Genomic DNA, 27,818 nt, shown 5'->3' with positions numbered 1-27,818 from the left:
GAGGGCTAGGGGGAAATATGGTATGGCAGGGAGGGGGGCTGGAAAGACTCCCAAGGCCAGATAGAGAAGCTTGGGGGGTGCATTTGGCCCCTAGTTTTGAGTGTTATGTCCAACAAGGCTATTGAGCATGGTCACTTGCTTTGTATGTTTAAAACACACTCAGTAGACTTAGAGACCCTAGTGATAACTGGAAAAAAAATGTATAAAGTAGTCAACACTGATCTGAGCCAACTTGGTTTTATTTCACTTGTAGATGGTATTTTGATCATAGGATTTTTGCAGAGTGCCCTTCCCCCCATTTCAGTGGTTCCTGCAAATCAAGATTTAAGTCTTTGCAGTGTTTCACTCTGCAGTGCAGATTTTACTTCCAAAGTCATAACATGTTTTGCTATTTCTGCTGAATCTCAGAATTAAAATTGGAGGTGGGGAAGAGCAGAAAATGTGGAATATTTTGCATAAAAGGCAAAACACAAGCAGCGGCTGAGTAACAGAAATATGAGTTCACCCGGTAGTGTGAGGATTTACATAAATAATACCTGTAGAGATTATAGCAAGGTTTAAAATTTATTGGTAATATCCCTAAGCACATGTCTCTGGAAATGAAAACATTTAACAAATTCAGAGAAATGAGCTCCATTTTCCACTGGGGCAGAATTTATTATTTGAATTATTCAGGGGAGGTTTATATATAGCCACAAAGATATGTGATATGCTAACTAATTTCTAATTATATTAGTCAGAAGCGCTCTACTGGGAACACTCTGTTTTCTTCAGTCAGGCTAAAGCAATTCACATATTACGGGTTCTAAAAATATATTTATTATATTACCAGGGTCCATAATGTAGGAGTCTAAAGAGAAAATTAATTTTCTTGGATCACATCTATTGAATATTTAACTTTATATCTGAGGAATTAATTTATCTAAGGACCAAATAACAATCTGTGGAGGAAACAAAAAAAATAAAGATGCTAATCATAGCATTGGTCCTCTCTCTGTAGGAAATGACCAGGCAGCTTAACAGACATTTGATTGTCTGTGGTGCCTGACAATATAGAGAATAGCTTTGAGAGAGACCATGCTGTGTATGAGGATAATAAAATTTAATCTTACCCTTCTTTCTTGGCTGTTAGCCTCCAGTCATTAAACCATGAGTGTGCTGTTAGCGAAAAGCAAAAGAAGAAGAAAAGAAATAGGTGCAGTTCTTAGAAGAGTATTTCTGTTCCTTTGCAGCAGCATCTTTATGAGAGCATTTTTAAAATTATTATTGTTATTTGCTATTCACAATAAGATTTCTGCATACATGAGTCTTACAGAAAGTCATTTTCTGTGGTAAAAATGAATTCTAGTCTGTCAAACTCCCATCATTGGTTCTGTTTATTCATTTCCCTTTCAATAGCTGAAGATATGGTGCTCAGCACACATGGAAATAATTCCCACTGAAAGAAATTACACTGGTTTTTTTTAGTGAACATGGTAAGAATCTAGTGCTTAGGCTTCAATCCTAAACACTGGGGAATGCATTTGATTGAATCCATCAGGTTTTCTTCTGAGTAATGCATAGGATTAGGTGGTTAATCCTGCTTGGGTAGAAGGATAAGAGAGAGAAAGAGAGAGAAGCCAATTCTCATGGAAACCACTTTTCACGGGAGGAGCCAGAGCTAGAACAAACAACCCGATTGCACATCCCCAGTTGAGACAAGTTTGTTCAGAGATACTGGTGCCTTTGGACTATTTCTTTTTTAATGGACTACTGCCTAATTGGCAGGCAAGCCTTGAGATCTTGTGTTATATGGAAGGAATATGATAGGCATTCTTTCTCTCCACATCTGGCATTTTTAAAAAGCTTATTTTCTTCGAGGAGGTTTACTGTACCTCCAAATGATTTAATAGAAAGGTTGGAACAACAGGGCAGTGTGTAATATGTATATCCTGGGTAAGGATGCAGAAAGGGAGAGATTTGATTTAATTTGCATCTAAAGGTGGACCTACCTAATATACACTTCACACTTTCCTAAATGGAGAAGGAATCCATAATGGCATGCTTGAAGGGCTAGAAATAAAATTGATATTATTTTTTTAAAAAGCAAGCCTGTGTGATGTAAATCTCTTGTGTAATAGAGCTCACACTGCAATAAATTCAGGCCTGGTATCAAATGGTAAGGCCTAAGTAGGGTTACCATATTTCAAAAAGTAAAAACCAGTATATCCGGAAAGTTGTTGAGTTGTTTTTAGGAAACCCCCATAAATTGTTGAGCTTTGATTGACTTGCCTAAGATCCAGGACAAAGTGCCCCCTTTCATAAATCCCCCCGGACGTCAATTCCGCCTTTGAAATACCAGTAATGTCCAGGAAAATCCGGACATATTTTCGCCCTAGTCCTAAGCATTTTGCAGGACCCACCATTGCTGACACACCTCAATTTTTAAATATATATATATATATTAAAAAGTTGCACCAAATACTCACAAACCTTGGTACTTTCTCCAGACCCCATCTCACTCCCCAGACTATACTCCTCTCTTTGCTCCATACCCCTGCAGGTGCTTTTGCCTGGCTAAACTAAAATAATGCCTTTTGACTGCTTGGCTGGAGAGAGATGTGTGTCAATGTGTGGCTGGAATACCGCCTGCTGAGAGTTACATCCATTGATGCATCCCTGTTTATCCCCGTCCCCACCCACCAGTAGAATGCAGCCCCTGGTAGGCTCTCTGCCTCAGTTTGAAAAAAGTTCCCTGCCTGTGCGGTAAACCTTGAAAATATATTTTATATTAAACCTTAGTGACTTAAAAAATAATAATCAAATGGTCTTTACATTTTGTTGAATAGGCTTTTTACACTGGTACTTGAATCTGAACAACCTGCCATTCTGATAAGGGCCATCAGGTGCCTGCCTTGCTGTGTCCTGCTTTCTTGGCTCCTTATGAGCTCCTGCAGCTCCTGGAGAAGTGGTGGGGATCTGATCTCCTGGTAGCAGCATCACTGTGACATACCAGGATGAGTAGGGCAGGCTGGTGGGGCTAATCTAATACTCCCGCCATCTTGCCTATGGTGCTCCAAGCTTACTAGTGCCAGTAGGCAATGTCAACATTGGGAGGTGGGCTTCTTGGCACTATGCCACCCTACTAACCACTCCAGTTTATGAGACTCATCAGGCTCTCACCCATAACAGGTTACTCATTGCATGGGAATGCAGCCTCAAGCTGGTAAAAATTCCCCAGCCCTATTCTATGTGTTATAAAGGGGCACCCTCTGTATGTCAATTACATTTCTGTCTTTTTTTTGCTTAGGAATTGACCGTTGCCACTCAGTTTGGACAAGCTTAAAAAAACACCCAAAAGAAAAGAAACCTGAATGGTGGTATCTGCAGAATTTTTAATTGCTGTGGGTCAGCTATAAAAAAATGCATATCAAAATAAAAACATTAAATTGCTGCTGACAATAAGCCTGTTTTGCATATGGCTATTACTTTTTAGTAGGCTATGCATTTTACATAAGTATTACATTGCAGGTGCAAAGGCCATTTCAGTGCCTTTTGCACATTCTTGGCTGAATAATGCATGGCTCAATGACCTACTTAAATATGTATTAACTTAGTATATCATCAAAAAGAAAATATTTGGGCAATCAATATTACTTAAATAATGAATCTTTATTATTATTATTATAAACCTTATAGTGATGATGTGAGCAGGGGAAAAAATCCCAAGGGGTATTTGCTGAGCTCAGACAGCTTAAGAAGAGTAAATTAAATGACAACTTGTTTTAAAGATTATCTCTCTGTAAGGAATACAGTGCAATTATGAATTTGCTCACCTGAATCTGAATATAGAAAGAAATACCTAGTCCGGTTCCTATTTTAGGCTTAAATTAAAAGTTCCAATGTGAACGTTTACATATCTTGAAGACTTAACATAGTATAAGCTACAGTTGATCTGAACTTAGTTTTGTTTTCATTATTTACAAAACGTGCTTCTGCTTTCTGTTAGCTTACTAATGCCCTATCAAAATTTCATCTGCCCACCCCGCCAAGTCCTCAGTACCAGAATAGAGTATTTTGAAAGCTTCCTAGCTTTTGTGAAGCTGAAGAAGCAAGTTCAGGAATTCCACAGCTTCCTTGCTCTGTAGGCTCAGGCACCTGAGATGCAGTCCTGAACTTGCCTGTCCAGGGTCACAGAAGCTCTCCAACCCAAGTAAGGTTAGGGAAAAACTCTATGTTACATTTATTGTGTGGTGTGTACATGGGGCGGCACATCCCTTTTTACCACTTGAGGCAAAAAAGGAAGTGCTGCCCTCCTGTTGCTACTGTTGCTTCTGCTCCCACCACCACCATACCTGCTGCTGTCTGAATTGCCTGCTCCCCAAGAACTTGCTCGATTTTGGGCGAGAAGTTACCTAAAATGGACTCAATCTTGTCCCAAATCAGCACTGATGCCAGTGGTGGCAGGGCAGCTATGAGGGTGCTGCCTGGGGGTTTCTGCAGTGGTTTCACCCTGTCTAATGGCTGGGCCGGCTCTGGTGTGCACCTCTCTCTCTCTCTCTCTCTCTCTCTCTCTCTCTCTCTCTCTCTCTGTTAAATGAATTATAGGCAAGGGTGGTACAAGTCCTATTGTAAATGTGGTGTGTGGTTAGCAGAAGCTTGCCTGTTCCCTTCCTAGCCTTGATTGGAATGATAATCAATCCTTCTACATGGCTGGGACTATTAAGGTGGAAATTCTCATTGATGTCAAACAGAATTGCCCTAGCTCCTAGTCACTGTCTGTGGATTCTTAACAGGACATAATTCAAATATGTATTGGAGTGTGGGGAGCAAAGAAACAAAAGTAAAGCATGTTTCTTTACAAACCACCCCTTCTCCCATGAAAGGATAAGAAGGAAACAGATTGAGAGAGCAATGATAGCACACACGTATCTTTCAGGGAAGAGTCAGGTAAGGCAGCGCATGCAACTTTGATAATAGTCCTAAATTACATGTATTGAAATAAAATAAATAAAACTGTGCTAACTCAGATCAGTTTTCAGAAGAAGCTCAGGAACTCAGATCTTTCCAAGAACTGCCCTGTCACCCCTTTCCCGCCATATTGAGTAGTAGTTTGTTAGTTCTTTTGTTGTGCTCTCCGGAGTTGCAAACATAATGCTTATAAATTCACATGATTGGGGGGGAGGTTAGTTTGGAAAATAAAAAAGTAATAAATCCTTGTAGTGTACATGTTATGTACTGAAGTTCTCACCCTGGGCCAGCAGGGGGATACTGTAGATAGTTATGCAAATGAAGGATCGAAAGTGACGTTCAGTGATTGGATAGTTTGTATGCAAATGAAGGATCGAAAGTGACGTTCAGTGATTGGATAGTTTTAGAAAATGGCAACAGTTACATTGTTCTGGAGCTCTATATAAGCAGGCTGACTGAGCTCCTCAGCCAGTTCTGTTCCAGCTTACAAATAAAAGAGCTGCTTTGGAAGAATCGCTGTGTCGTCTGCTATGTCTACCCACAACTTAACAGTACAGGTCCTCTTTGTGCTGAAACTTTAATGCCCACATTCAGAGTACTTTCCCCCTTTTTCAGATATTGCCTGTTCAACAAATAGACATTAAATGAACACATTGTTCTGGATACTATGAATTATATGAAGCAAGGGGAAATAATCATTTCTGCTATTGGTGGGGTTTTCCCCCTGACATCCCATTCTGCCAAGTCCTTTAAAAAGAATTGTATTGCAAATGCCGTTCCCATTGAAATTTTGGTTTCATAAGCTTTGTCCATATTCCTGCTGCTGCTGAAGCTGTCGACTGAAAATGCTCCAGAACAGCACTAGTTTCCATTGAAGTTGCCCTCAGCAGGTAGTCCTGCCTCTTGAGCTATTTTATTTAAGATATCTCTCTTGTTGTCTTTATTTCTCTTCATACAAGTTTTTAAAGATAAAGCCAGTGCCTCTGGAGATCAGTCAGAACTCTTTGGTGAACTTTGTTAGTCTTTTACTGCTTTAGATTTCAAGTGCTAAAGCAGAATCAGGAATATTCACCCATTGGGAAGTCTTTTCATTTGTTTTATTTTTTCAGTATTTAAATATTTACATTTGGGTCTTGTTTTCTCTTTTTGTGTGTTCTCATTTTGCCAACCAATAATCATCAGACCATTTAGACACTCACTAATGCTGTGATTGAGTGCCGTACAGCAAGAAGCCATGCTATGCAGAAGAGAGCACTGATTTGCCACCAAATCCTTTAGCATACGAAGCAGCTATTTTAGGCAATACTATTAGCGCTTCCAGACAACCTGTGTAATGAAAATCCAGCCTGACTTCTTTTCTAGAGAGATTAGAGCACACGGGCTCTTTAATGAGCATTCATCCTAATTTGTTTGTGGGGTGATTAGATGGTGCTGCATCAAGCAGGTGTTATCCCAGACTTTTCGCTGCATTTTCCTATCATTTTCCATACCACAAAAATAAAATAAAAATGCAGGCTTAGGGGGAAGTGAAATTGGTTTGCAAGAGTTCCAGATTCCAGCCTTAATGGTACAACCTGAATTTGCCACTATGTGATTGAATCCCACCTGAAAATAATGACAGTCTGGAAGCACCTTATGGCTCTGGACCTTGCCTCTCAACTGACACTTTGTTTTGTACTCTGACCCTTACTTGGACCCTAATCTTGGGCTGTCCCTGGATATTGCTTCTGCCCATATTGCTGCTGCTGGCAGGTACTCTGATCACCCAGGAGTTTAGTGAGAATAGCAAATTGCCCTATTTAAGTTCACATACACAGAAGGGAAACAGCACTTGTTTTATAAGCTTTTTTGTTTTATAAGCTGAATATTTATTTATGATTATTATGAGCATTTGCAAAGTAAACCCAGACTGGGGTGTACCCTGTGCATACTTTACTGGAAGTTAACTCTGGTGAATACAGTGGGACTGACTTCCAAGAAAACTTGCATGGAATTGTGTGAGAAGGAATAAATCAATGAACTACAGCGGTACCTCGGGTTACATATGCTTCAGGTTACAGACTCCACTAACCCAGAAATATTACCTTGGGTTAAGAACTTTGCTTCAGGATGAGAACAGAAATCGTGCAGCAGCGGTGCAGCGGCAGCAGGAGGCCCCATTAGCTAAAATGGTCCTTCAGGTTAAGAACAGTTTCAGGTTAAGAACAGACCTCCAGAACGAATTAAGTTCTTAACCTGAGGTACCACTGTATTGGGAACATGCATTAAAAGAATATAAAAGAATAATCACACTTGGATTTCCTGTGCTATGTAAACAGGAAAGGTGACACAAAGAAGATTCGTCCACTACTTGAGTAATGCAATTTGTGATGCCATATCTATCTATCTAAGAGTCACTTTTGTTCTAGTGAGATTGCAAGACAGCTCTAATCTTGATTCTTGTTAGACCCAGTTTAAAATACAATTTCAAAATTCAAAGGAATCTTCTTTTTCCAGTCAAACATGACTGGCATTAATGCTGGGTTAAGCCCTTGGAGATGGCACAGGCAGAAGAATTGTCCTTCTGCTAGCCAGATAAGAAATTGAAGGTCACGATGTAAGACAGGAGTGAAAATTATGGAACAGGTGGCACCACATTCAGGGTTCCTTCCCCGTGCCTTCTCCCACCTAACCTGTGTGATCGACATTGTAAATTGGCTTTCCAGAAATGCACAACTTGGCCACATGATCCAGCTGCCAACCTACATACCTGCTTTGCCAGTATCTGAATGAAATCAGAAGTGTTATATCATACCATCCCCTTCTTTTCCTGCTTTAAGTATCAGCAAAGACCTCTGGACCTCTCCTTCACTTTCTACCTGACTCAAAGTGTGAAAGTGACAGGCACACATTCTAGGCTTCACATCTATCATCTATATCATCTATCTATCATCTATCTATATCTATCTATCATCTATCTATCTATCTATCTATCTATCTATCTATCTATCTATCATCTATCATCTATCATCTATCTATCTATCTATCATCTATCTATCTATCATCTATCTATCTATCTATCTATCATCTATCTATCTATCTATCTATCTATCTATCTATCTCTATCTATCTATCACCTATCATCTATCTATCTATCTATCTATCTATCTATCATCTATCTATCTATCTATCATCTATCTATCTAATCTGTCTGTCTACTCACACAATTTCTGTTGCATAAACCCTTCTCATCACTATTAAGATACTTGATACCAGCCCTGTCTGGGCATAAGAAATTCCTGCTACCACTAACAGGGCCTGGGAAAACATGCCCTCTGTTTCAATTAGAAACTCTTCTAAATCAGCCCAGCAAAAGGCATGAAAGAATATTGCAGACTGAGGAGGAATATAAATATTTATAAATACAGATGCAGTACCAACTTTTCCTAACCATCACTTCTAGAGCCAAAGGTTCCAGAGTTTTAATAACTGCAATTGGGCCTTTGTATGAAAACTAAAGTGATTATCCAACCACAAGGAATAGGAAAGAAATTCAATTCAGTTCATATTAAAAGGTGAACCTACCTATTTTGCACTTTCCAAAGCAATATATGAACTGAAACATAGCCTGCCCTCAAAATTTGCAAATATCTTCATTTTGTGACACAGTTCTAAGTAATGTATACAAAAATGCATATATTAGGGTTTATTTTAGTGAAAAGCATATTCAAAATTGCATTGTATTAGGCAAAATCCCTTTTCGATTTTTTTTTTTTTTTGTATTGGACAAATTTGCAGTAAAATGCTGGTAAATCTTCGTTGGTCTTTTTTTTAAAAAAAATCATGAACTGAATGAGAACTGGTGTCTATGACACAGTCACAGAATAATTTGCCAAACTGTTACTGGTTGGTTCTAAATGGGCTGCAAAAAGTGAACAAATAAATGTGGCCTTTGTCCTAATGCTTTTATATTTTCCATTAATTTCTCACTCAGAACATGGTGCCTACTCAATATAGCTTCTTTTTTTTAATCTTTGGAAGTTCTTTGACTTAATACAACTGTGAGTCATACTTTCCATATATTTACTAGACTAGATTCTACCTAAAGGAAATGTGGAGAAATGCCCTTGAGATTGGAAAAATGAGAAACTGAAAATTGGGATATCTACCCAAACCAAAAGTAGAAACAGCAAGAGTGGCACATTTCCAGTAGTTAAGTCTAGGAAGAGAACAGGCTGCATCACAGGAGAATTGAACCTCTCAGCAGTTAGTGTTTGGGACAGTATTGCTATTGCCATCTCCTAAGTATAGGAGTACTGGAGCAAAGCAAAACAATCTGCCTATTCCTTTTACTAGTTACCACCAGCTGTCACTATATACAATCTTGCTCAAAGAGACTGTGTGATCAAACACAAACCCTTGTTACACAAGCTAAATTCAAGTGGTTGGTTTGATGTGTGGGAAGAACAGTGCGACTGTGTTCTTTATTGCAAGGAAAAGCATGAAAATAAAAAAGAATGTGCCATCTTTCAATTCATATTCCTTTAATTGAAGTGGCTTGAGTTTACTGGATCTTTTTTTATTTCTTCTCCCGGACAAAAAAAGCCTACAGTCTTTATCATTGAAGCTGGATGGCTGTCACAGAAACCAGAAGCATGCTCAAATGTTTATAGGAGCTAAGTGGGGGAATAACTACTCCAGAACACTAATTTTAGCAGTGACCATTGCAGTATAAGTCATTGGGACTCACTTTCCCCTGAACATGTGTGCTTGTTTTGTTTTTTAATTTATTGGACTCTGATAGAAGCTTTTACTTTCAGATAGCAGTTCAGATATCTAACTTGCAAAGTTATAGCAAAAATCTGCAACAAAATGTTGTGAAGGAACTAAGATAAAATGACTTCTAAGATATTACAGATAAGTCTAGCTATTGTGTTTCAGGTATTGTTGCATATTCTGCACTTCCACAAATGGTGTAAAGTCCAGGAGCAATGCCATATAATTCATTTGTATTTGGATTAGAGAGCATTAGCATTTTACAGTGTTTGTAGTATCTGTTTTAATTACAAATATAAACACAAAATACAATTTTGTATGCCAGGCTACAAAATTTCTCATAATGCATCTTTTAATGAGTACATTTGTATCCTACTCCCCCCCCCTTCCATCATGGGGCTCAAAGCAGTGTGCATGGGGTTTTCAGTCAGTCTCCTATCCAGATACTAGCTAGTTGTAGACTTGCTTAGCTACAGCAATGTGGCTGTGTCATCTGCCTTCAGAACATGCCTTGACACACAGAAACTGTGTGGACCCCTGCAGCTAATATTGCAACTTCTGCCTATTTTTGAAATCAAACTACAGTACTGATTCTAGCTGTCTTTCTGTCCTTCCCTCAAACTCTCTCATGGGTGTCCCATTTTCAAGGCTGGAGAGAGATGTCAGATGTTATAGGACATCAAGCTGCTTGTGTCGCTCCCTTGATTGTTCAACAAGTTTGTCAGGCAAAACTCTTCTGGTCCTCAGAAAAAGATATAGGTACAATACAGATCTTATTGAAAAGAAGATAAAACTGACAAGTTAACAAACAAACAAAAATATACATATTAGGTGATACTTGGGTATACATAGTTATCTGTTTATATATTTACAATTTACTTAGAATAAACAATCCATGTACCAATATCCACTAAATTTTATTTCCCCCTAGACAAAACTATTGCTGAAATAGTTTTGCCATTTCCATTAAGGGAGGCAGGAGGATATTCACAGTACTACCCAAAGCCATTGTCCCAGTCTCAAATGCATGGTTTTTTTTTACATAAATATAGACTTCTATTTACTATTTCAGAGTGGTTTGCCACTGCTATCAAACTGAATTTCCTTGTCATAACGGTTTCACTTTTCTCCAAGTCCTTGCACTTAACACATTCTCTAAGATGAATGGGTTTCTCTAGCATGTGTATGACAAGATCAAAGAGAATTTACATGTCACCATGAGTGTATCCCAGAAAGCAACTGTCTAGTTCAATAAAGCCAGAAAGCTCTGGCAATGTTTCGCTACAAGAACAGGTAAATACTGGTTCTAAAACAACACCACACAGATTTTCCTACACGGGTTAATTACTTTCTTTGGAATCCTCCTCTAAACATTAGCTCAGCTTTCACAAAGATAACAAAAATCTTGCTATGACCCATGTGATGCCACCTTTCAAAAGCTACATTTCCCAGTAAATAGTTTGCCCTTGTCAATTCATCCCAGTTTCTTTCTGCCCCAATCAGTGGGAGAATTCAATATAGCAATAAGTTAAAGTTCCTTAGCTGTGCTAGCAGAATGGCTTGTGTAAGTTATTGTGGTTGTTTAAGCAACAGATTGTTTAGCCCCAATACTTCCTGTTGCACAGGCTGCTGCACAGCCAATAGGCTTCTGCTAGCACAACTGTTGCACTGGATTTCATATTGTGCAGCCATTATGAAACTATTAATTCATTGAATAAATGGTGCTTTGGGTTGTTTGCTGTGAAGCCTAGTGGGTGATATTTAAATGGACACTTTTTCAAGATGAAATGGAGACATGGAAACCTAATGTAAAAATCAGCATATGAACTGTAGGCACTTGAGTGTCTAGGCCCCCTGTACTCATCCTCTGGAGACATTTAATATTCACCAGCAGCATTTACACTTACATGCTGTTTTTGGAAAGAGCTTTCTAATAGAAATGGCTGGCCAGGAAGAAAATAAAAGAATGAAGAAATTGTATTTTTGCCTTTTTTCTGAAATAAAGTCTAAAAGCTCATGTATTTTTCCCCTAAAATATTCCTATATTCATGAGGAATGAGGCATTTAATCCACTCTAGGAGTGACAGAATGCCTTTGTGTTCTCACCTTCAGCTCACCTCCATGCAAAACTCATCAATCTCACACACAATGACTCATTTCACAAACAGAATAGTTACAGTTCTCATATGACTTCTGGGGCAGGTGAACAACATACATATTTTTAAGCTTAAAAATTCAATTTAAATTCTGGAGTCTAAGGAATTTCTGAAATGATAAGTCTGTATCACCTGTGCTGAGTTTCTTTTCAAAGGCCATTTCTATTCTTTGAATGTAAAACTGTCTGGAGAAGATACTGATGAAGCTGTCTTTTCAAATCTTGAGCATCATTTACCTCAGAAGTGGTAGTTTGTCTGGGGCATGGAGATGACAGGCAGCTTGTGTAGGATATTCTAATGGAATATATATGTGTGTGTGTGTGTGTGTGTGTGTGTGTATAATTTCTCTCTCTCTCTTTGTCTGTTTGATCTATTCAACTGAATGTCATCTGCATAAAAGGAATAGTGCCAAATCATGTTCACAAAGCTCTTTTGAAAAGGATTATTTGTAGTTTATAATGCCTGATTCACTATGTTTCGCTCCTGCCCAATCATGATTATTTACATCTAATAATGGTCTTGCAACCATGTCTTTGGCTGAAAAATTCCAATTAGTTTCAGACTTCCCCCATCCCTATGCTCCTGGCCACTTTTTGGACCCCACCCACAAAAAACAACAACCCAGTAGTGTTTTCCTTTGAAGCCAATGCCACAGAATACCTCCTCTTCTAAGGGTATTTTCCTCCAGCCTCACTTTCTTAGTGGCTATCAGCTTACCGCCTATGTCCTTCTTTCCTTCAACTTATTAGGTTCCTGCTTCTCCTGAAACTAGGGGTTCACCAATACACACACAACTGTCTTATGTCCAAGAAACAAGCAAAAACTTAGGCTAAAGATAAAATGGTGCCATATTTGCTTGGACGTCTCCACACCACAAATTTAAAAGCACAGGACATCTCCCAAACAATCCTGGGAACTGTAGTTTAAGTTAAGTTTAAGAATCCTGGGAAGTGTAGTTCCCAGTTAAGTGTGCTGGGAATTGTAGCTATGTGAAGGATAAAATTTGGTTCCCAGGATTCCTGGGGGGGTCATGTGCTTCAGATGTATGGTACAGATGTTACCTAACTTTAATAATCTGTTGAATCTTTGGTTATGTGAGGCAAATTCCCACCCCACACTTCCAATTAAGGAAGCAGGCTTGCAGGTCATATGGCAATAATCTCACACAGGCCTGAGACCCAATACATTTCTTGTTAGAAATTTATGTATTCATGTTACATTTATATACCACCTTTATCTCCCGAGGATCTCAAGGTTCTCCTCCCCGTTTCATTTCATCATCACAACATCCCTGTGAGGTAGGTTAGGCTAAGAGATGGTGACTGGCCCAAGGTCACCCAGTGAGCTTGGTTGAAATGGAATTTTGAACCCTGCTTTCCCAAGTCCCAGTCCAACACTCTGAAGATTATGCCACACTGGCTCTTCCACCACTTTCCCATCATAAGGTGAAACTAGAGAACCCAGTCTTTCTCAGCATGAAGTAGATATGTGCATGGGATCTTATTGAGATGGCTGCGTGGCTTTTCCATGCCCCTCCCTCTATTTTTACAACATTAAACAAAAGCAATCCATTGCATGTATTGTGGTGTAGTGGTTAAGAGTGGTAGTCTTTTAATCTGGTGAACCAGGTTCGCGTCTCCGCTCCTCCACATGCAGCTGCTGGGTGACCTTGGGCCAGTCACACTTCTTTGAAGTCTCTCAGCCCCACTCACCTCACAGAGTGTTTGTTGTGGGGGAGGAAGGGAAAGGAGAATGTTAGCCGCTTTGAGACTCCTTCGGGTAGTGATAAAGCGGGATATCAAATCTAAACTCTTCTTCTTCTTCCAAAACACAATGCACAGGGAGAAATGATATCTGACCCCACAGGCCTATTGGAGTTACTTTCCCAGAACCATTCTTAAGAGGTTTTTAAAGCAACCTGCATTTGGCTGCTGATTGCACTGGATTGCCTTTAGTTAACTTTCAAAAAGAAAGAAAAGAGACAAAAGATAGAATTTCTGGCCACCCCATCAAATAGTAAACATCCTCCCATCCCAAACTCTTTTGTCTCTCATCAGGGGAAATTCAGCTGGGTTGCATGTTCAAGTAAACACTAACAAAAGCTCATCCATGGTTCCACTCCACTTAATCCCTTGCTAATACCTCCTCACAGAAATGCTTTCTGTCCAACCCAATCTTCCTCCATTGCCGCCACCCAAAAGGCAAGTTCCCTGTTATCCCAGCAATCTCTGGTGCGAGAGCTCTTCTCAGTACCAGCACTGAACCTATGCTTTGCATCCACAAATTTGCTGCTGACTCCATCTTTCACCCACCCACTTTCTTCTTGACAGTTCTCAGTCTTATTCCGGTCCCTGACACATGCAACTGTTGCTGCTGCTTCGAGTACATTACAATATAAGACGTTCTCTGGTGGCAGGCTCTGAAGCAGATTTACAGAGCATGTGACCTCTTGTGTAGTAGAGCAGAATGTTTGATCTGGGTGCTGTGGCTGAGAGGATAATGCTAAAGCCCTCCAGCTAAGGATCAAAGGGAAATTTTCCTAGCTGCTTGTGTTATTCGCTCTCTTGCAGTTAAATAAAAATGCAGAGCCTAAGCTAAACTGCATGTTTACCAACTTTTCACAACGGTGACATCTCAAATTTCTGCAGAGACAGGCTTAGCAATTGGAATTCTACGCCAATGCTGAAGATTTATGTTTGAGCAGTGTGGATGTGTTGTACTGCAAAGTCTAGAGGGGATTCAAAGCAAATGGGTTGCTTGGGGTACACCCTGCTGCATAATAAATACTGTAAATGCACTGAGTTAAGACAATGAGTTTATGTCATTAGGTGTGATGCTTATTTTAGTAAGCAGGCAAGCCCGTTATCATGGCTTCTCATTAAGAACAAAGCCACTTTAGATTTTCCTCACCTTCCACGCTGTTTGCATGAGCATGCAGAAATGTGCCAAATGCATTAAAGGAGACGAAATAGGATATAACAGCTCTCCCCCCAGTGTCACAAGACACTGCTATTTTCTGAAATGGACTCATTCATGATCATGGCCCCAAGGGGTAAAGTCACATGGTGGTGCCTATAAAGCAGCTATTAGTATTCAGGCAAGTCAGAGGTCTGTGCTTGCTATTGATATTACTCTGTTGTAAATGGAGTGTTATACTCTCTTCCATTACCATCTTGATCGTAAATAGTGGCTCAAAGTACAAAAAGTATTACTGGTTGCAATGTCACTGAGCTGTTGGGAACAAATAGCTGGAAAGGACAGCAAGGAGAATATTAGAAGCCGGGCCTTTGTTGATGGGCAGGACCTATGCAGCCCTGCCCACAAATTCTTCGGATAGAAACATATTGGGGGGCGGAGGGGCGGCGGCAGATGCTGCATTGACACCATTACTCATTACTGTCCTTGCAGTAAAGCTTTGGACATATACTACTACTACTACTACTACTACTAATAATAATAATATCTTTATTGTCATTGCCCCCTCTCGGGGACAATGAAATTACTAGAAGAGCAAGACATAGAATCATAGAACCATAGAATCATATAGACATGTTTGGCTTTGTGATGACTGTAATAAGTGGAGCTTGATATATGACAGGTGGCCCTCCACATGTTGCAGAACTAAAATTCCCATCAGCCCTAGTAAACATGGCCAATGGTCAGGGACGGAGGGCAACGTGTGGAGGGCCAGAGTATCCCCACACCCGATGTATGCCTGGTTTAAGGATCTCCAGAGTTTTGAGGGTATAGGTTTTGCAGTAAGGATGTCCTCGATTGTCTTGCAGTAATTTAAATTGTCATGTATTTGCTTTCATGCGCAAGAAAGAGAAGACCAAGGATGTCTTCAAACACTTTTCGATCTCACAGCTGGCAAGTAAAAGAATATGTGATGTTTCTTTGCCACAGAGCACCTAAAATAATTACTTATTCAGCGTAGATTCCCTCTCATTTTCCATGGCTCTGCGTGCCATTGATAATAGTCTTTGCACTTCAGTTCATGTGGTATGGAAATTTGGTATAGGGTGGGGGTTTTCTTATCTAGTGGATCTTTAGCACAGAATTCTAGACTTGCTGATTTTGCAGCTTCCTTTTCATTTGAAGAGCAATTTTGCACTGATATTGTTCTATAATTTTCAATGCGTTTTGCCATGATTTAAATGCAGGAGTTCAAGGGAGACAAATCAGCCCCACTGTGCCAGTTATTTTATACAGTAGCCAGCAACTGGCATTGTATAGAAACTGTTTTATCAAAAAAAGTAAAAATACTGCAATTTATTTTCTCTGTATTTTTAACCTTAATTATACACTGCAGTACTTCAAAGAATTAAATGCTGCAGGTGCATAGTGGGGAGAAAAAACATTAACAGTGGAAGAGAGAAGGAAAGGTAAAGGCAATTGTGAAAAGATATGTTGCCGGATAAGATCTGAAAAACAGATGGGAAGTCAACAAAGCAGAGAGAGAAGGGATGCTGTTATGCTCAGCAGGAGCTGAATAGGAGGTGTTTTTCATTTCAACAGTTAAAGAAGATAGTAGAAAGAGACTGGAGCTAGATAATCAAAGAGAGAATCTGATAAATAACGGAAAAAGCAAGGGCAGAACAGCATTAACTCATTAGATTGCCAGAATTCTTTTAGCAAAACTATAGTCTCAAAGGATATATTTTCAGATGGTATGCTCTACAGTCTAGTAGCTTCTTCACATTAGTTCCATAGATTATTATGGGCTAATTTTAGCAAATGCCTGTAGTGCAGCCCCCAACCGGCACTGCAACTTATAGTGGTAAATTTTAGAAGATAGAACAAGATACCCAAAGGATTTGTGTAAGAAGAAACAGGTATTTAAAATTAATGAATATCTTATGTAAACTCTCTTATTCTTCACAGCTTCTCTTTAATTCCAAACCCAAAACACAGTAACGCAGAACAAGAAGATAAGAAACAATCAGTGACATGCTAGAACTCCCTGTCATGTCCTCACTCCCTTGTTCTCTTAGAATGCCAATGCTGCCCCACCTGAGAGGTGCTGGAATTGAGTTCCAGCGAATTCTGACTGGAAAAAATCCCCGGGAACAATAATAATTGTACTGTTGGTCTTCTTCGGGGCTTTAAATGATTTTATAAATGTATTCAAAATAATTTGGCTGTGATTTTTAGCAGTTCCATTATAATATTCTCCCCCTTTTAAAGCTCCTCCTCCTACTTGTTCTTCCTTGTTCTTCGTTTTAAATAAAAATCTAGGAACAGGGTAGGGTAGATAAATAAAGGAGAGCTATGCATGAATAGGAAAAACAACAAAGCATTCCACCTACAGATTTACAAGGGTCAAAAATGACATCAGTGGATCTGTTGTGTTAAGTTTTCTATGCATTATGTATAAGGTCTGCGCCATGCATTTAAGGCAGTATGATACCACTATAAACAATCTTGACTTTCCCCCCAAAAATTATGGGAACTGTAGTTTGTTAAAGGTGATATAAGTTGTTAGAAGGTTGATTATTAAACAACTCTGGGAACTGGGAGGGGAATAGGGGCCTGGAACAACTCTCACCATCTGTATAAAACTGCAGCTCCAATAATTCTTTGGGAGAAGTCATGACTGTTTATAAAGTGGTATGATGCTGTATTAAACATATAGTGTAGGTGAGGCCTAAGTGTGTGTGCAAATAATTTTATTTGTATCCCACCTTTCCACAGTTCAAACCTTGCTCAAGATGGCATGTAAAAATACATAACTACAACATAACAAACGTAGTCATAAACAATAAATTAAGCATAAAAAAATACAAACTGAACATTTTCAAGATAAATTACACCAAAGCCTCGCACAAAGATACAAAAAACCAACAGCAGCAGCACCCCAACTCAGCCTCAGCTTTTGCAGCTGGAGTCAGTCAGGGCTCCACCCTCCCTGGTCAGGTGGAAAAGGCCCTCAAGGCAGAGCAGCAGGTCTTCCAGGACTCAGAGCCAAGATAGTCTCTGGCTTTTTCAGCCTCATCTTCTGCAGCTGGAGCCAATAATAAGAAAGGCAGTATGTCTGGGCTATCTGTTCTAGTGTTTGAATGAAGAGGTGGGTATGGGCAGAGCCTGTATCCTTTCCTATGCATGCCTGTTCTACACAGTGGATGAATGCCTAAAAGTTTTTGCAGCTGTTCTCCTAGCTGTTTATTAGGCCCAATTGCTGCATTCTATTTCTAAAAGCTAATGAAATTGGCATTTGATTATTGAGAGGGTATAATTACTATAAGAGTAAAGTTTTAAGCGTGTGTGGGTGGTATTGATTTTTGAAATGCTTTTGCATTTTATTTTATTTTTAATGACAGAATATTTTTTCATTTGCTTGGACAAGTTTGATGTGGGAAATAATTTTGAAGTAAAGCACAGTTCTGTATTAAAATGCATGTTTATGAACTGCCGCAAGATCACTGATACTTTTCTTCAAAGTTCAAAAATGTTATCACCCTTTTGATGACGTTACAAGACTCTGCGCATTAAAAACAGGTGCTAAGTATATTTTCTCCCCTTTCCTTCTCTTGTTTAGATTTGCGATAAAGAATGGCACTACTATGTCGTAAATGTTGAATTCCCAGTAGTTACTTTGTATATGGATGGTACAACGTACGAACCTTACCTTGTAACGAATGACTGGCCTATTCATCCATCACACATAGCAATGCAACTTACTGTTGGCGCTTGTTGGCAAGGTAAGTAGAAGACTGAAATGTGTAAATTAAGATTTGAGGACATCTACTGTACAGTAAAACCTCAGTAATATTAACCAAAAGCAAGGTCCTATCATGTGTGTATGTGTGTGGCCTATGGTTCAGAACAATGACACTGAGCATAGTCTTTATGTGGTCTCAGAAATGCCAAAGATTTCATATTTTTTTTAAAAAAAGAAACAGTTTCTGGAGATAAGGATATAGAGTTAGGACTCACCTATACAGCTGCAAATAAAATGTTTTAAATGTGTTGTAAAGTGCAATATACGAATATGGCAGTAGATGGTGAAGGTGAGTGATGCCAAATTCAATGTATTTTTCAAAACTTTAAAGCATCTTCACAGCATGGTTTTTGTTTTTTTAAATGTATGTAGATTCCACCCTAGAGATCTAAAGAGAGGGCTGCGCAGGAATACAGTCATACCTCACGTTACGTCCACTTTATGTTACGTTCTTTCAGGTTATGTCCCGCGCGACCCGGAAGTACCGGAAAGGGTTACTTCCAGGTTTCGCTGCTCACACATGAGCAGAAATGCAAAATGACATTACACGCATGCGCAGAAGCGGTGAATCACAACCCGCGAGTGTGCAGACGCGCTGCTGTGGGTTGCGCGCTTTTCATGTTGCAAACGGGCCTCCGGAACAGATCCTGTTCGCAACCAGAGGTACCACTGTAGTAAAGTGTCATAGGGTTGCTCCAAATCCAGCTCCTTACTGCCTGACCAATAAAGCTCCTGGCCAAAATTTTGGGGTTTTGTTTGTTCTTTTTGTTGATTTCAATGTTTTATTCTGAATGGCTTCATTTATGTATGTCACTTAGATATGCAAACGATTAAGCAGCATATAAATGTATTGAGTAAGCTAAGTTTTTATAAAGGAACCCTATTCTTTGATAGTGTCATCTAGTTTTCTGCCCTTTTGGGTGCCACTAAAACGGCTGGTCTGAAGGAGCAACTAGAGGTTTATGGTACCCAGAGCCCAGCTGACTCAGTGGTATGTCAGGCGACATATTGATTATAAACCTTCAAAACACCCACCTGCTCTTTGGTCAGAACAACTGGTCATTCTGATGAGGACCATCTGCTCCCTACCTTGCCTGACTCCCTAGGTTCCTTATAAGACTTAATAGGCTCTCACCTGTAGTCTTCTTTCACAGTTTTGGTTACAACTATCCCTTTGAGCACCACCACCTGGAATCATTGCATTTTCCTTCCCACTAACTTGATGCCAATGCAAACGTATGAACTGGCTGTCCATCGAAGCTGGCAAGAAAACAGACTTCTCTTTTTCTTTTCTCTGGCATTATTTCCATAATTTGCTGCTTAATCGAGATGCAAGTACTTTAACTTCCCTCCTTGCGAAAAGACTGAGCAATGTGCTGTGTTCATGCAGTAATCTGGCCCATAATAGATTTATAGTAGGGGGGATTTTGCAAACAGTTTGACAAAAATAATGGACATAACTTGAGCAAGAAAAGAGACGTGCTGTTTGTTGTTTTGATGTGGGAAAAGCTTTTGACTGCCTGGAAGCAGGTTGCCTCGAGGTTGTCTTTTTAACTTACTGCAAAAGAAGAATTTGGGAATGGACTGCCTTTGGGAAGTCAGAGCTCGATGCTCTTAGTGAAGGTTAATAACTTCCAGTGTGGAAAATTTCAGATCAATTGTTGGAGCAGGTAGGGATGCCCACTTTCCCTTTGTGCTGTCAATTGAGCTTTTAGCTGTGAGTGTGACAGTCCAAGCAATGCAAAGGCCAAGGGAATCCAAATTGAGGGTAACTGTCATAAAATTAGCTTATTTGCTGATGGCATAGTTTTATATTTGACCAAACTGGAAACACCACCAGCAGCAGCAGCACTATAGGAACTAGTTATGTGCCTGTTGTAGAAACTCCTTATGTTCTGCTAGCTTCACAAAATCTTAAATGTTTCTGGTCAGTATCCCTGCTCAGTATCAACAGCTTCTACTGTCCAAATAGGGCAGCCTTACTTTGCTGAGGACAGTCCTATACTTTGAAAGGGTGCAGAAGAATAACCCTCTAAAGGGATGCAAAGTCAGGGGGATCCCTGACCATTAGGTCCAGTCGCGGATGACTCTGGGGTTGCGGTGCTCATCTCACTTTATTGGCCGAGGGAGCCAGCGAACAGCTTCTGGGTCATGTGGCCAGCATGACTAAGCCGCTTCTGGTGAACCAGAGCAGCGCACGGAAACGCCGTTTACCTTCCTGCCGAAGCGGTTCCTATTAATCTACTTGCACTTTGACGTGCTTTCGAACTGCTAGGTTGGCAGGAGCAGGGCCTGAGCAACGGGAGCTCACCCCATTGCAGAGATTCGAACCGCCGACCTTCTGATCGGCAAGCCCTAGGGTCTGTGGTTTAGACCACAGCGCCGCCCGTGTCCTATTTAAGGTCTCATTTAAAGGTCTTATTTAAAGAAAACCCAGTTTAAAGATGAAGAACAGTAAGCAGGGAGAGTGGGAGACTTGAGGTTGTACATCAACAGTTAGCAGCACTTAGCCAGCTGACAAAGGTAGCACACAAGTCCCTGATGTCTTTCCCACTATGGTCAGAGATAGTAGTGGCTGGTGATGAAGCATGGGTGGGACTGTCTTGCCCTTCCACCTTCCCAGACCATGCTAGAGGAGAGGACCAATGCAGCAGGGAACATGGTGCAGGCACTGTGATGAAGCCAGTTCTTTGCTTCTGAATCCTAATGTGCCAAGCCCACCCCCTTCACAGTAACGGGCAACAATGCACGGAAACCAGGAAAGCAATGCAACCCCATTGTGCCCACCACACAAGCTGCTGATGGTCAGGTGTGTTTATTTTTGTATGACAGTGATTGTTTCTAAATTTGCATAAAAATATATCCATATAAATTTATTCATATAAATTACCATGTGCAATATTTATGCAAATTTGTTCCCTCTTTTGGCGATGCCGATCCTCTTTTCTTTGGCAATGCATAATATCCCCCCCACTAAAGTGGTAGTAAATTTAATTCTCTGCAGCCTTGTGGGATGGCCTGGCTCCTTTTGGTTCTTAGAAACTGCTTTATCAAGAGGTTGGTTTAAAAAGCTGGGGAATTAATTCTGAGGCGAGTTCTTTGAAGATGGAGGAGAGTCTGAGCAGACTGCAGAGAGGGAGAAAAAACTATCAAGAGAAGGCAGAGTAGGAAAAGGAATCTGCAGCCTTCAGTGGAGGCTGATCCATTAGCTCCCTTAGGCAGGCCCCACCTGCTTGTCTTCTGGCATCCAGTCCAGGAGATGACTCTGTGTGGCAGCTTCCTCCTTCTCCAACGCAGTGTTGTTCTTGTAGCACTTAGCAGGAAGAAGGATGCAGACAAAGCTAGAATTAGAATACAGTCATACCTCAGGTTGAAGTAGCTTCAGGATGAATATTTTCGGGTTGCGCTCCACGGCGACCCGGAAGTAACGGAGCGTGTTACTTCGGGTTTCGCCACTCGCACATGCGCAGATGCTCAAAATGACTTCACGCGCATGCGCGGAAGCGCCAAATCGCGACTCGTGCGGACGCAGGTTGCGTTCACTTCTGGATGCAAACAGGGCCCCGGAACGGATCCCGTTCACATCCAGAGGTACCACTGTACCACAAATCTCAGAATTCCCTCCACAACAAGAAGTTGCTAGGAAGGAAAGCTGAATTACACAAGATTAGCTACAAATGGATCAAGGATGCTTGGAAATACCCAGTGCTTTTTTTCTTTAAAAAAAAATGTTTAGGGGTACTCTCATTTTCCTACTCATATTGAAATACTGCCCCTCAATGAGGCCAAACTTAGATTCACAAAATGTTTAGGGGTATGCATATCCCTGCGTCCCCCCAGAACAAAAAGCACTGGAAATACCTATGGGTTGCATATTCCAATAACCAACTATCCAGGATTCGAAATCATAGAATTGTAGAGTTGGAAGGGACCCTGAGGAATCATTTAGTCTAACCCTCTGCAATGCAGGAACATGCAGCTGTCCCATACAGGGCTCAAATCTGCAATTTTGGTGTTATCAGCACCCGCTCTAACCAACTGAGTAATAAGTTTAAAGGACAGCCAGGATTTTAAGAAAAAAACTTGCAGGTGCAAGGTACACGGAATGCATCATTGATGGCATTGGAGGACCTGTGAGGATGGTGATACTTCTGCAGCTGTTATATTATTTTCAGACCATCCCCATCTGCATTCCACCAAAAAAACTACAGCACTGGCAGAAAGCACTAGATGATTTTGTACAGAAGGGGTTTTATAGAGTCCCTTCTGTGGCTATAAAATGCTTACCTAGCAAGGTGAGACCCAGGGTAATGGATTTACACTCATATCATAACACAGCCCATTTAAGGCCTGTTATGCATTACGTAAACTCTGCCAAGCAAAATAAATGGTTAGAATAAAAGATAGAACATTCCCATTCAGAACTGCAACTCCTAGGCAGGGATGAGGGCAAACTTCATTCACTTTCCATTTAAAGGAAAGTCTATCTAGCTAATTTATGCTTCTTGAAATAATACATAAACCGAAACACAGCCATCATTGAAGATTCACACTACTCCCAAATTTTGAAATGTAGTTCTCCAGCCAAGTAATGTATACAAAAATACATTTATTGGGGTAAAGTATGGATAAAAAAGCATAGCTTGGTGAAAGCAATGCATTATATTAGACAAAATTCCTTTGCAAAAAATTGCATTTTAGGAGAAATTTGTACTAAAATGCTAGTGATTTTTCATTAAAAACTTTAAAAAACAACCCACTAGCTGATGTGGAATTATGGAGAATTGAACTTAAGATTCAAAAAAGGAAAAATTGAGAGCAACCAAACTTGATAGATTCACCTAACTCTAATCCTAGGCATATCACTTCATGTCTTTATAAGAAGTTAGGATTTTACAAGTGGAGTAGTAATTCATGATTATATGGCTATCATTGTTTTAACTGTGGCTGAAATTGTGTTCATCTCAGCATTGCTTATACTGTATATAGTTGTTCTATGGATCTCTGATATTAATAAACCTTAATGGTTCATCTCCCAGAGAACCTTGATTATGAAGGATCTTGGATCACAAAATGGGGATTAAGAGTTGGCTCTCTGTTCCTCTGTACTGAACCTGCAGTTTCCAATTTAAAAGGAATTAGAGAAATGTTTTTTAATGTAATATCTCATTGGCACCAAATCCCACACCTACTGTTTCTCATGAGCAATCAGCATTCTAATTATTGCTTAAGTGCCACAAGGCAGGATCTCTCTCTCTCTCTCTCTCTCTCTCTCTCTCTCTCTCTCTCTCTCTTTCCATTCACTACTGGTGATGAGATTCTGGAATGGAATTATAAGACATATCCCAAATGTTACAGGATCTCTCTCACCATTTGAGACTAGGGCACTTTTGCTGGGAATTCTGGATGGAGAGGGAATCTCCACAATTAGGTATGTTCATATCTTTCTCTTCCTGGTAGCAAGTAGAATTCAAAATGTGCTTAAATGGAAAGGTAAGACTCCAACTCAACATTTTGGTTGTTTTTACACAGAATGGGAAGACAAGATATCTACTCAGCAAAAAGTAATATCCATTTATAAATCCAAAGAGTGGAACTCAATGTCACACTATTACAAACATTCCATTTACACAAGCATTTCAGTTTCCCAAGTGGAACAATCCCCATCACCTTCCCCTCTGCTCTGTTCTGGGGGTGCTCCTGACAGCCCTGAACCAATTTTGGTGTGTATAGAGGGGTGCACGGGGGGAGTTGGGGCTGAAAAGGCCCATTCCATAAACAGAAGACCTAACTGAGTTTGTTTGGTAAATTCTGTTGTAAGACATTTATTTACTTACTTATTTTCAAATATGAATTCTTTTACTTATCAGAAAAGTGCAAATACAAATGCCCATACAAGTTTTTGTCAGTCCTCGGCAAAAGCTGGTAGGAAGAAGTCTGCATGCCATTCTAACTAACTCAACCCCAACACAGATGGGGTAGGATTGTGTTGTTTTACTTGTATCAGTTTTTTTTCATTATGGGACACTGTATCACACTATATCTTTGTTATATAAATGAAATCCACTAAATGCAAGGGGAGAGACTGTATTATCTGCGTTCTGCTGCAGAAAAAACCCGACTTTCCTTTTTTTGCAACTATTGCTCATGGCTAACAGATATACAGTCTTGTTTCATTGATTTGACCATAAACAAGACAAAACAAAACAAAACACTGTTGGCATAATTCTATTCCCTAGTAAACAGAAAGTCAACAAGTTTTGGGATAGATCTTCGAATGAGTCCTCACCACTGATGCCTTGAGATCCTACATGACTAAGACCGCATATGGCATCTCTTTGAACCACAAAGAAGAGCAAAGTTTCATGACAGGAAATTTTGGTTGCACAAAAAGTATTATTGGTAAAATGTAAGGAAAGTCTAATAAAGTCAGCAGTCACATTCACACGATGCTTATGTAGTAAATCTGGATCAAGGCAGCATATAGATGTCATATTATTGCATTTCCAAACCTGACCTCCAAACTAAATGCCAACATTTCAAAGGACATTAATCTGTGATCACTATAGTACTGTTTTAGAGTTATTATTTTCCATTTTGTTGTATTTCCAGAACAGTGTTCAAGTTCAAAGCTTAATCCTTTGCTTTAAAAGCAGGTCATCCTTTTTCACCCATACTTATTTGCTCTTTCTCTCTTGTATGACCTTTTGTCATACAAAAGGCATTCACTGATTTTCATGGTTTCTATAAATAAATAAATAAAGCAGGCTAGACCCCTTGTAATTAGGATAACCAGCAGGAGAAGGACAGACAGTCCAACAGGTCAAAAACCTTCCAGATTTTCTAGGATTTATTAGGTTGCAGTTTCGTGAGAATCGGGATCAAAATCCATTCATGCCAAAAATAGTAATACTAGCAATAGGAGAAAATGTAGGAAAGAAAGAAGAAAAAATCGGGATGAATTCTATTTAAAAATAAAAACAAAGGTTAAAGGAAATGTTTAATGTATTACTCTTAACTGTGAAGAAAAGTCTTTTTCCAAGATAAAGACATTTAATTTCTTGTCTGGAAAACAGGAATTGTTTCATGCTGGCTGCCTTCTTAACATGCCTTAGATCACAGGAGAAGCAGGGCACTCTTGCGACTGATACATTTTAATTCTGTTTACCATAGGTGAGCTTACGAAAATAATGCTACTTATAAGTCTGTCTCTTTCACGAAAATATCATAAGCAAGACTGAGGGAACATATTTGTTCATAAGGTATTGCTTCTTAACAGTCTTTCGGTATAACTTTTTAATTTGATAACATTCTTTATATTATAAGATATACTGAAATGCTGGCAAGCTGTTATAAGAACCAATCTTTATGGAACAATGTGTCGTGCTTCCCAATTGAAATACAGGACTGCCAGTAATCCATTTGGAATCAACTGTGTACACAAAATGCAGTCTTCCTAAAGTTGTTGCGTGTCGAGGTCCCCAAGCCACCCCTCAAAATAACTTACAATTCACACATAATTTTTGTTTAAGGTTTTTGGCATAATTTTGGCCACAACGTTATTAAAATACATAATCTGTGAGTGGTTGCTTAGGCATTGGTTAAGGCTATCTGTCCCCCCGCCTGGGACAGAACTGACTTCCAAACTCCCTCGGAAGCCAGTGAAGGGAAAACAATATATGGGGAGCAATGGAGCTGAGTCACAGGCCCTCACCGCTCACCCACATGCTCCCCAGGGCTTGCCAGCCCTGGTCCCATTTCAGGGATTGGACGAAATCGTGGCAAGCCCCTGGATTCCTTTAACGGAATTCCCTTCCACACCACCATTGGAGGGGCAGGCCCAGCCTATCCTTACCCCTCCTCCACCAATTTTTATAACCAATGCCTAGCCACAACCTTACAAGTTGTGACGAATTACTATGTAGTAGGCAAAAACCAAATGGCACCAGCCAATCAGCCAAATGGACAAAATTCCTACCAGGCCTCTGCCCTAACGGCAGACGACCCCATGACAGGCATAGCAAGGTCAACCAGAACTCAGGGCGGGTGGGTCGGTGATCCTATGCACTCAGTGAAAGAGAAAGCAAAAGCTGAGTGCCCCAATATTTAAAGCCTTTGGTCCCACCCACCACATTGCAACATGCAATTTGCCCCAGCAACCCGGCTATCCAATCGTTGCCCCAGGCCAGCTTGCATTTACCCTGCCTGGCAACAGAGGGTTGGCTTGGCAGACCCCACCGCAACATGTGCTCTCATTTCAGGGAGAACACGCTTTCTTTCCCCACCCCCACCCCCGTTGTTAAAAATGTAAGATAAGCCACACAGAGTGACCCACACTTATATCAAACTCTAGATTTCATGCACTAATTAAATCCATACTTTGTGAGGCTACCTTAGAAGACAGGAAGTCTCAATCAGTGCCAAATGTGACTGCCTGGATGCTCGCACTGTCCAGAAGACTAGAACACGTGCCTTCAATTTTGCATCAGATGAATTGATTACCATTGCATATCTGGACTCAGTTTAGAGTGATCATGTTAACCTTTAAAGCCCTTAACCATTTGGGCCATTATCTGCATGGTTTTTTTTTAATGTTATGTAAGTTATTGATACATTTGTTGTTTTAAATTGAGTTTTATTTTACTTCACCCTAAGATTGTTGTAATGATGGATGGCTGAGCTATAAATATTTTAGTTATAAGCAGATGCTTATAATATACTTTTCTATGTTGGTCCCAGGCACCAGCCAAACATGGTGAGTGCCACTCTGTTTGCTATGGCTATTCCAAGAAATGGCAGAATTAGCCTGGCAAGGGTTTGATACCGAACTATACATGGGGCAGGAGGGCACTATATAAGGGTAGGGTTTTTTTTGCTGATGCACAGTAACAGAAAATATTGTAGTAAGAGAGTTGTGTTGCATCCTTTGCACTGTGGCTTTCAAAAATACATTGCCCACAAGTATTTATTTTTAATTAGTAGAAGCTTCTTCAGGATCCGCTAACGTATAGCTGCTTTCATCAAGCTGGTTTTTAGAACACAGTACTACTGTCAGTGCCTGACCTCCCTACTCATGAGGTTGTAACTTCCATACAGATTTTATTTGAGTCTTATTTACCATGTGCTCCTTATAGACCTTCTGTGGTAGCAATGTATGGTAATGCTTGTCTTGACCAGGTGAGTAGAAAAAATAAGGAATTACTGTATATGCCTTGTTTTCAGTTTATGAAAGGCAG

General features: G+C 40.0%; 1 protein-coding gene across 1 annotated transcript in view; it reads left to right on the top strand.

Moving 5' to 3' along the window:
* Positions 1-27,818, top strand: part of CLSTN2 (calsyntenin 2) — a 329,191-nt gene that overhangs the window by 270,252 nt on the left and 31,121 nt on the right. Inside the window, exon 9 of the mRNA XM_077929943.1 lies at positions 18,400-18,562. Coding sequence (XP_077786069.1) covers positions 18,400-18,562 — 163 coding nt within the window. The remainder of the gene's footprint in view (positions 1-18,399; positions 18,563-27,818) is intronic.

Source organism: Podarcis muralis, chromosome 6, assembly GCF_964188315.1.
Source record: "Podarcis muralis chromosome 6, rPodMur119.hap1.1, whole genome shotgun sequence".
Lineage (NCBI taxonomy): Eukaryota > Metazoa > Chordata > Lepidosauria > Squamata > Lacertidae > Podarcis > Podarcis muralis.
This window is presented reverse-complemented; position numbering and strand designations above follow the sequence as displayed.